The 9,555-nt window shown below is 33.6% G+C and overlaps 2 protein-coding genes across 5 annotated transcripts; one reads left to right on the top strand and one right to left on the bottom strand.

The window, feature by feature from the left end:
* Positions 1-496: 496 nt before the first annotated feature.
* On the bottom strand, positions 497-925 carry LOC121258853. The gene has a single exon (XM_041160380.1). It carries the CDS (start codon positions 923-925, stop codon positions 497-499), a length of 429 nt encoding a protein of 142 aa, XP_041016314.1.
* A 2,693-nt stretch (positions 926-3,618) lies between these two features.
* LOC121257214 (MACPF domain-containing protein At4g24290-like) lies at positions 3,619-9,542 on the top strand. Of its 4 annotated transcripts, none has more exons than XM_041158148.1 (8): positions 3,619-3,780; positions 4,168-4,472; positions 4,815-5,053; positions 6,310-6,511; positions 6,917-6,985; positions 7,108-7,294; positions 7,745-7,911; positions 8,252-9,542. In XM_041158148.1, the coding sequence occupies exons 2-8, from the start codon at positions 4,212-4,214 to the stop codon at positions 8,936-8,938; spliced, it is 1,812 nt and encodes a 603-aa protein (XP_041014082.1). In that variant the 5' UTR covers positions 3,619-3,780; positions 4,168-4,211; the 3' UTR covers positions 8,939-9,542. The 4 variants fall into 4 exon arrangements, with proteins under 4 accessions (XP_041014082.1, XP_041014085.1, XP_041014084.1 ...); XM_041158150.1 differs by having other exon boundaries at positions 3,641-3,798; XM_041158151.1 differs by lacking the exon at positions 7,108-7,294 and having other exon boundaries at positions 6,928-6,985.
* Positions 9,543-9,555: the final 13 nt, after the last annotated feature.

Genomic DNA, 9,555 nt, shown 5'->3' with positions numbered 1-9,555 from the left:
AAAGCTATTTCTTAGACCCACTTTTACATTATCAATTAAAAGTAATTAGTACACTTGCAATAAAACATACAACAATTAATTAATAATAATGCAAGCCAAATTAATTACACTATTTGATCTAAATCTCTTTTTTTTTTTCTTTTTTTTTTTTTCTTATTTATCCAATAAGAATGCCGTACTCAACAATTTCACTATCGAAGTCCAATCATTTAGAATATATATATATATATATATATATCTGGAAAACAAAAAGCATAAAGGAAAATTCTTCCAAACATGAAACCATGCATACAAAACTCTCCCCAGAACTCATGCATTAATCGAAGTACAATAACTTAAAAAACAAAAACAAAAAGCACCTCATGATCATGATTTGGGCATAACAAAAAGGTTATCATGAAACCATAATATATAGCTTGGTTGACTTGTCTAGCTGCAACAGATAGAAGGTCGAGTCGATCCGCTAATTAATTAAATATTACATAAAAAAGATAAGCTACAGTCCAAAAAGGCGCTTACAGGCTTTAAGGATCTTGCCTCCCGGTCTGTGTTTCTTCGGATCCATTGATGATCTTCTTCTTCTTGACGCCCTAGCTGTATTGTCCCCATCATGATCAGTAGTGGGGGATGCTAGTGTCATAGACTGGTCATGGATCCTACAGTACCTCTCGGAGACTGTTGACGATGATCTTCTCATTGACAATGCCCTCTTAACTGCAGACTGGAATCCAGAGTTTGAGGAAACTGAGCAGTTCCTGCTCAGTACCGCGCCAAACCTCTCCAGCTTATAGTTTCCGGCTTCGTCTTGATCAACTTGCTCATGATCTGATAAACACTTTTGGTTGTTGGCCGTCATGTTCTTGCTGTTGCTGTCCTTGCTGATCTGATTGCTTTCTTGGGCTTCAGATGAGTTAGTGATCATCATGTTTTTGGTGGGTTTTTAAGGTTTGATCATGAGGAAATGAAATTGAAACATCCGAAAACTCCATGGATCTGGATTTCTGGCTGTGATCTATGACTTTCATCTTCGAATAACCCTTCATTTTTTTTTTTTTTTTGGCTAAACGCGAGGGTTGAGCAGCATCAAGTAGCTAGGTACTATGACGGCTAGTACAGAGAAGTCAGATCATGAACATCTTTGAGCAAGGGTACTAATCTCTACTATTAATATAAATATACACATATATGAGACATTTCTTAGAACACTCCCAATTATACAAAAAATGTAAATAATTCGAAGAATTGATCCAAAAAGAAGCTCCATCTGATTATGTAAAATGAATTGTAAAATACATTTAGCTACAGTACTCCGCTACATGTAGCGGGTACTATTCATCCTGTAAAAATTTTTTTATTGTTAATATTTCATTTACTCTCTCATTTCTATTTACTTTGATTTTTATCATATAAGCAAATTCTTTTTATTATTCATCAGTTAAAACACATATTTCATTTTCTTCTAAAAAATATTTTGGAATTATTTTTAAACCAATTTTTTCATATTTGATTTTATTTTTAATTTTTATTTGGCTTATATATTTTTGTTTTATGCGTATAGGATTGAATTATTTTACATTGTATATAAAAATAAATTGTAAATATAAAAAAATATCTGGATTTTGTAAATTTATTGGTAGAAATGAAATATTTAAAAAGAATAAAAAATAATATTTAAATGATATAAAAAAAAATAGATAAATTGATGGATGATATATTGTAAAAGTCATTATATAAAATAAAAAAAATAAATTTTGATAATATATTTTAAAGGATAAGATAAAGAATGAATGTCCTTATAAGGAGAGACCAAGGGAAAAGCCTAGCTAGGATGGGCAATAAGAATTAAGATAAGAGGCTGTTGGAAACATGCTAGAGACATGATGCGGGTGAGAGCAACGTAGTAGATTTGGAGGTATATATTGATTTCATAATAATAATAATAGTGGAAGACCTTTTTTTTTTTTTTTTTTTGGTTGTTTTTTTCAAGGAATATTTTTTTTAATCCAAGAAATAAGCACAGTATATATATAAATACATAATCAATTAAACTTTTTTTTATATATATTTTTATTGGTATTTTTTCTTTAAATGAAAGCAAAATATGATTATAAGAAATATTATTTTGATGTTTTTTTAAATAAGTCTTTTTTTTTTTTTTTTTGTTGAAATAATATATAAACAAATATGAGACCCGGAGTTTGTGGATCTAGAATTAAGATTGTGAGTTAGTGGTAAATTGAAATGTGTCCTTTTCGCAGATGATGCATGCGTCCCGAATGAATTCACTTTATTAATAAATTATTTGAAATCCAAGCTAGCCATTGAATTATTTTGAAGTAGCTAGCTTTAGGCAAGCCACGTGCTTTATTTTAGAGATTATGCGTCACATCACATGTAGCAAGTTATACACGTGTGACTTCCTCTCAATTACTGCTCTACTATCCAGCTCACGTGGTCGTTTTTATTTTTTCTTCCGTCCTTTGGTTTTTAATGTTACGTTTAGATACGTTGAATTGGTTGAAATTATAAAATATTATTAAAATATTATTTTTTAATAATATTATTATTTAAAAATTTTAAATTATTTATTATATTTTATATTAAAATTTAAAAAATTTTTAATAATGAATTGAAATGAATTTAAAATCCAAACTCCTAAATTAAAAATACTGTTAGAAAGCTCGGAACCCGTTCTACCGCCCAAAAGCCACGCTTGCTCAGAAGCTCAAAACTCTCCCCCCTCCGCCCAACAGCCACTGTGAATAATTCAATATGTCGTTGGCAACTTGGCATGATAACACTTTATATTTGTAATAAATTCATTTCATTTTATTTTCGTTTCATATTATTTTATTATTATATAATAAATAAATAAATAAATAAATAAATAATTCAATATCAAGATTTAATGTGAATAAAATAATTAAAATCAAATTCAAATTTAGAACATTAGTATTAGATTGTCCATTCTATTATTTAAATTTTAACTAATATGTAATTTTTTTACTTTTATCTAACCATTTAAAACTTGAAGTCTATATTGGATTAGTCATCACACTCTCTATAATAATAAAATATTATTATTTTTTATTATTTATATTTTTTTAATTAATTTATACTTTATTTTTATAATCTTCAATAACCTCTAACAATCATATTCATATTCATTTTTACAATTTAATAATCTATAATATAATAATCTTATATATATATATATGATAAAATTTCATATGAATAAAAATCTCATATCTATAATATAATAACCTAAAAAAAAAATTTAGATTTGCTATAATTCTTTTCATATTAAAAAAAAAAAGATTTATTGTAACTTATAATTTAGATAAAAATAATTTAATTAATTTAATATAAAATAAATATAGATGATATTTATTAAATTTAAAAATAAAAAAATATTTGATTAATTCAATACCAATACTCGCGTAGCTTTGTATTCCGTGATTGGCTAAAGACTTTTTGCGTTGTTAAAGTTTATGGGTGACTTTAGAATGGTCTGCGTTGAAACTTGGGACACTTTTGACTTTAATGCCTCCGTAAAAGTCACATCCTCGCACGTGTCAGACACACTCCATTCTCTCAAATTAAATTTGGTCAAACCAAACCAAACCAAACCAAAATCATGTATTTACCCTCTCAAATTCCCACGCACACAAACACTCTCTCCCCGTCTCTACGTGACATTAGGGCTCTTTTTTCTCTTTAAACTCGCCTCGAAATTTCCAGACCTCGAGCCAAGGGTCTCGATGCTTCGTAATGCCATTTGTGAGTGAAGCGATTGAGGTTCCTGCTTCAATCTAATGCTTGAAAAAAAAAAATGTCTTTGTTATATCTGATCTATGTGCTATAAATGTGTGAAATTTGCTTAGTTTGTGCTTAATATGCAATTACTGAACTATGCGTCGAGCTTGGAAATTTTTTTTTCCCCTGAAATCTGCTTAATTTGAGTTGAACATGGAAAATTGAACTTTTTTCTTCAGTTTGGATCCGCTTCATACTGAAACTTGTATGATATATCCATAATTTCAGCTAAAATTGCATGTCTTCAACTCTTTCGTGCGGTTTGGATCTGCTTTATTTTTTAAAATGTTTAACATTTGATAATTTGAGCTGATTTTTTTTTTTTTTTTTTAATCGGAACCGTATGTGCAGGTTGAATCTTGTTTAAGTGAAGAAGAATAGAGATGATAGAGTAAATGGCGCTAAAGCTTCCAGCTCCAAAAGCTGCTGAAATCGCAATTGGGTCGATCGGATGTGGATATGATATATCAGAAGACTTGAGGCTCAAGTACTGTAAAGGCGATTCGAAACGTTCACGGTTGATTGAGATTGATGAAGATGGGGGTAGCGAGATTGTTTTGCCTGGTGGAATTTTACTCCCAAATGTCTCCAAATCAATAAAATGTGACAAGGGGGAACGCACACGGTTCAGGTCTGACGTCCTCTCTTTCCAACAGGTATTGTTCCCTCACTAACTTCTTGATAAGTTATGCAGCACTATGGTTAAAACTAGTTGATTCGTGGTTTCTTAAGTCAGTTGTGTTTTTTGTTGCTTAGAATCTTTAGGCATATTATCATAAAGTCTTGGCTAAAGTACAATTTGAGTTTTTTTTTTTTCTTGTGAATTTGGTCCCTGTGGTTCTTATTTGAACGATTTAAACCCTGATATTCACTATGATAGCGTGGAGTTGCCTGAGAAATATGTTGCTGAATCAACGTTTAAAACAAGTGATAAAGGGGACCAAATTTGTCTGCAATTGTAGGGTGTCTTGACACGTTTCTCTCCCTCTCTGTGACAGATGTCAGAGCAGTTCAACCAGGATATAAATTTGACTGGAAAAATTCCTTCGGGGCACTTCAATGCCATGTTTGAATTCTCGGGTTGTTGGCAGAAAGATGCAGCCAACACTAAGACTCTTGCTTTTGATGGGGTGTTCATCACACTCTACACGGTTGCATTGGAAAAATCCCAGATGGTATTCTGTGATCATGTTATGAAAGCTGTCCCATCATCATGGGATCCATCTGCCTTGGCAAGGTGAGATTTTTATTTTACCTAATTTTGTTTTTAATCAAGCAATGGCATTGTTGTTGCTCCGATGCCAAGCTTACTCTTGAAAGCTTTCTGTCGCTGAATGCTAGTATTTGATTTCTCGATTATTGAGGAGGAAGTTTATTGTATAAGAGTCGTATGAAATGGTCAAATAAAATAGAACCATAGTTCAGAACGTGTGATTTTAATCCTTCTTTCCATTTTCTACCAATGTCAAATGTAGGAATATATTTTCCTTTGTTAGTAGAAATCTTGGCGAGGTTATTGGATCGTTTTCCCATCTGGTAATACGTGTTGCTTTTTTGACCACTTTATAATGTATGTGTTTGGCCAGCATTTATGCATTAATGTTAGAGCAAAATGCAGTAGCTCTCTCTTCCTCTGCAACAATGATTATAGAGGATTATTCTACTGACATTGTAATGAGTTGGTGTCACGGTGATTGGTTTTGACTAGTCTCAATAACATGGACTAATAATTAAATTAATTTTTGTGGATTTATCTCATCTTGCATAGTTCTTCTGAAATAATAAGAGCCAATGTGTATCCATATATATAAAATTTCCCCACTAATAATTAGGTTTGTTATCTGAGAAATTTAGTAACACTTTTTAACTGTCTGAAGGCTGAATTCCTGCTTAAAACCTGTATAAACCAGTCTTCTTTTGTTAGCTTTTTATTGGCTGTGTTTTAAAATTAAAGCTTTTATTTTCTGAATTAGTATCCAGAGCAGTTCTGATTTACTTTTTTTTTTCGTTGAATTAAGGCCGTGATAGCCTGTGCTACTAGACGTTTTTCTACAAGTAAAAATAAATAAATAAATAAAAAATAATAATAATAAAACTGTCTACTACAATTAGTAGTTGCTTGCAAGCAAGAGGTTATGTTTGCTTTATAACCTTAAAAATCATCATATTTTGACATGATGCTATCAGTAGGATAACAAGTCGAATAGCCAAGTTTTATCTTGCTGTTTGTTTGGTTCCGAATGGCAATGGTAAAGTAGTGTAGTGTAACTGATTTAATAATTTCTTTTTAAGTAGTGAAATTGATTTAAGGAAAAGAAAAGTAAGATTATACAAGTGCAAGGGATGTAAATTTCATTTTAACTTTTGTTAATATTCAGTACACTATGATCTGTTTCATTTTTATTCTGATATGTTTCATTTTTATTTGATCTTAACGCACCATATACAAGTGTAAGAACTGGAATGCATTTTTGACATTTTCAATCATTCCAGGTTTATCAACACATTCGGTACCCATGTTGTTGTTAGCATAAAGATGGGAGGGAAGGATGTAATATATGTGAAGCAGCAGCATTCATCAACTCTGCAACCTGCTGATGTACAGAAAAGATTGAAGGAGATGGCAGATAAAAGATTTTCAGATGCTAATGGACAAAATGGCATGGTTTCTGAACGAGTTTACCAGAATGAAAAGGTTTGTGATGAAATTCTAAAACCTCCTTTAGCCACCAAGATTCAATCTTTTCAAGCCCTAAATCAATGAATCCTAAAGGCTTTCTTTACCACGACAAACATCATGATGATCACTTTCCCTATCATACCACCCACTTTTTTTCCTCTTCCCTAGGCGCCCCTGTGGCACAAACGAACACATGAATGATGCATATTTAAGATTGTAATACTCATCTTCATGACTGTAGTTTGGCCTTTCATAGTCTGTGCTCGTATATTATAGTTGTGGCTAGAATTTCTTTCTTGTCCAACACGTAAGAACCTTCTAATGCTGTCTGTTCTTTTGCAAACTACTTTTTCAGCCATATCAGTCCTATTTTGGAGATTTCTCCTTTCAGGTAACTCAGCTAATCACTTTTATTTTCAGTTTGAAATTAGGGAACAGCGTCTGAGGTTTGCAGATATCAGTCCATCGAGTTCCTATTCACGCAAGGAGGTTTGTTACCATATAATGTTCTTGATAGCATAGTTGAAGAACTCTGCTAAAGAATTCTGAAACAATATTCCTCTTGGTATTGTTTATATTTGTATGTGTTTGTTTAATGAGTTTAATCACAGGATATTCGAAGCATTTGCAAGAGAAGAGGTGGAAGTGATAGTAGACACCTATCTCATAATGAGTGGTTACAAACTGTCCAGTCCGAGCCTGATGTCATCTCAATGTCCTTCATCCCAATCACCTCTCTATTGAATGGAGTCCCAGGGAGTGGATTCTTGAGCCATGCCATAAATCTTTATCTACGATGTAAACATGATCCTTCTAAAGTTTTCATCTATATATTGCATTTGTGTATTGCTTTCAAGAAACTGAGTCATATTATTCCATGCCATTTCTCTAGTAGTTTGGTCATCTTATTTCAGAGAAGTGTATATTTAGTTTATGATTTCTTAAATGATTGGAATTGTATCTCTTCCAGTTAGCTCTTCAGACCCCCGTTTTCTTTGATAAATTGTTTAAGAAATTAAGTGACATATTGTTCTTCTTGAGATCTGATCCAGCCTTTATTTTCTTCTTCCAATATAAAACTCAGGGTTATTTTCTATATTTGGTATTTTCAATGGATAAACAATGCTTCAATAAATGTTCTGCCTGAAACATTAGCTGGACAACTAGGAAAGCATTGTTCTTAGTTGTCTGTCTTATCAAAGAAAATAATTTGTATAGTTTTTCTATGTCTGGCTTTTGTTCTTGCAGATAAACCTCCAATTGAAGAGCTCCACCAATTTCTGGACTTTCAGCTGCCAAGGCAATGGGCACCTGTGTTTAGTGACCTTCCACTTGGTCCACAACGGAGGCAGCAAAGCAGCCCATCTTTGCAGTTTAGCTTAATGGGCCCCAAGCTTTATGTGAACACCACTCCAGTAAAGCTTCTTCTCTTGTCAAATTTCTGTTTTTCCATTGGATGCACATACAAGTTTTATATAACTTTTTCCACTTTAACTTGAGCGACTATACACATGTTATTAACTTATATTATCTTTAAATCCAAGAGAAGGAACAAATCTGGGTTGTTGTCTGGTTTGATGGAGTAACTGGAGACTGTTGTGGATAATCCATATTACACTGCACTCATAGACAAGTCCTAGAATTCTCCTAAAGAACAAACAATTCAAATTTAGTATACAAAGTTCTGCACTCATTTCTTGTGTTGCTGAAAACCATAACTTGTTTGTATTTTTTTTTCCCTTTATTTCATGGAAGGTTGATGTGAGTAAGAGGCCAGTGACGGGTCTCCGGCTTTATCTAGAAGGTAAAAGGAGTAATCGCTTGGCTATCCATTTGCAGCACCTCTTGTCTCTTCCCAAAATCTTCCAACTCGAGGATGATCCGAGTGCCAACTTCCGCCAAGATTCCTTTAATCATAGATACTATGAGAAAGTTCAATGGAAGAGCTTCTCTCATGTCTGCACTGCTCCTGTGGAGTCCGACGAAGATCTATCAATAGTAACTGGGGCCCAATTACAGGTTGAAAACCATGGATTTAAAAATATTCTCTTCTTGAGACTCCGCTTCTCAACCGTTGTGGGAGCTATGATTGCAAAACGTCCGGAGTGGGATGGATCTCCAGGGTTAGCTCCAAAGTCAGGACTTATATCAACACTGATCAGCCATCATTTCACAACAGCTCAGAAGGCACCTCCGCGGCTGGCCGATGTGAACATAAACTCTGCTGTTTATCCTGGAGGACCTCCTTCGCCTGTTCAAGCTCCGAAGCTTCTGAAATTTGTTGATGCGACAGAAATGGTGAGGGGGCCGCAGGACACTCCTGGCTATTGGATCGTCTCGGGGGCCAGACTACTTGTTGAGAAAGGCAGGATTTCTCTCCGGGTTAAGTATTCTCTGTTGACTGTAATATTACCGGACGAAGAAGTGGTTGAGAATCCATAGTGGACAAAAGAAGAAAAAAGATGTAGAGATGGGAGTTACAGTGAAACTTAGGTAGCATCCTCCATCTATCGTAGGAAATAGATGGAATTGAAGGAGAACGGAGGGGAAGATGGATGGAGGGGGACGGGATAAGCTTTGAAGCCTAGAGGCGTCTGTTGTTCTTTATTTCCAACTACGATGTTTCTTTCTCTAGTGTAGATGCTTATTACAAAAAGGCAAAGCGGCATAAAATCACACGGGCAAGGGCTCAACGTCGAGTATTGGGTGTTGCAAAAGTTGGGGGCTATAAGTTTAAGTGATGGCCTGTGTGCGTGCTAGGTATCCCGGGTTGGGTGTAGAACATAGATGTGGGTGATTAAAATGAAGGGGTCAGACAGAAAAGCCATTCAACAATGTGCATGAAATGAAATGCATTCTTTTTTTCTTTTTCTTTTTTTAAAAGAAAAAACTTGTTCTCTAAATTTACACTCGAGATTGTGGTACGTAGTGTAGCCGACTGGATGGTTCCTTTCTGTAGGTGCTTTTTCCCATGCTGTATTGACTATGTTACTATAGGCTTTCACTTTTAGAAAACTGTTAAATGTATTTACAAAAAATTTACTTCTGCACGTGTCAGT

This window comes from Juglans microcarpa x Juglans regia, chromosome 3S (assembly GCF_004785595.1).
Source record: "Juglans microcarpa x Juglans regia isolate MS1-56 chromosome 3S, Jm3101_v1.0, whole genome shotgun sequence".
Taxonomy (NCBI): Eukaryota; Viridiplantae; Streptophyta; class Magnoliopsida; order Fagales; family Juglandaceae; genus Juglans; species Juglans microcarpa x Juglans regia.
Note: the sequence above shows the minus strand (reverse complement) of the source record. Positions and strands in the feature narration are given on the sequence as shown.

What these genes read in the sequence shown, in the direction of transcription:
- LOC121257214 (XM_041158148.1), top strand. Translation starts at nt 4,212, where the DNA reads ATGGCGCTAAAGCTTCCAGCTCCAAAAGCTGCTGAAATCGCAATTGGG. An exon ending in ACGTCCTCTCTTTCCAACAG is followed by an intron (nt 4,473 to 4,814) that starts GTATTGTTCCCT and finishes TCTCTGTGACAG; the next exon opens with ATGTCAGAGCAGTTCAACCA. An exon ending in GAGTTTACCAGAATGAAAAG is followed by an intron (nt 6,512 to 6,916) that starts GTTTGTGATGAA and finishes TTTTATTTTCAG; the next exon opens with TTTGAAATTAGGGAACAGCG.
- LOC121258853 (XM_041160380.1), bottom strand. Translation starts at nt 925, where the DNA reads ATGATGATCACTAACTCATCTGAAGCCCAAGAAAGCAATCAGATCAGC.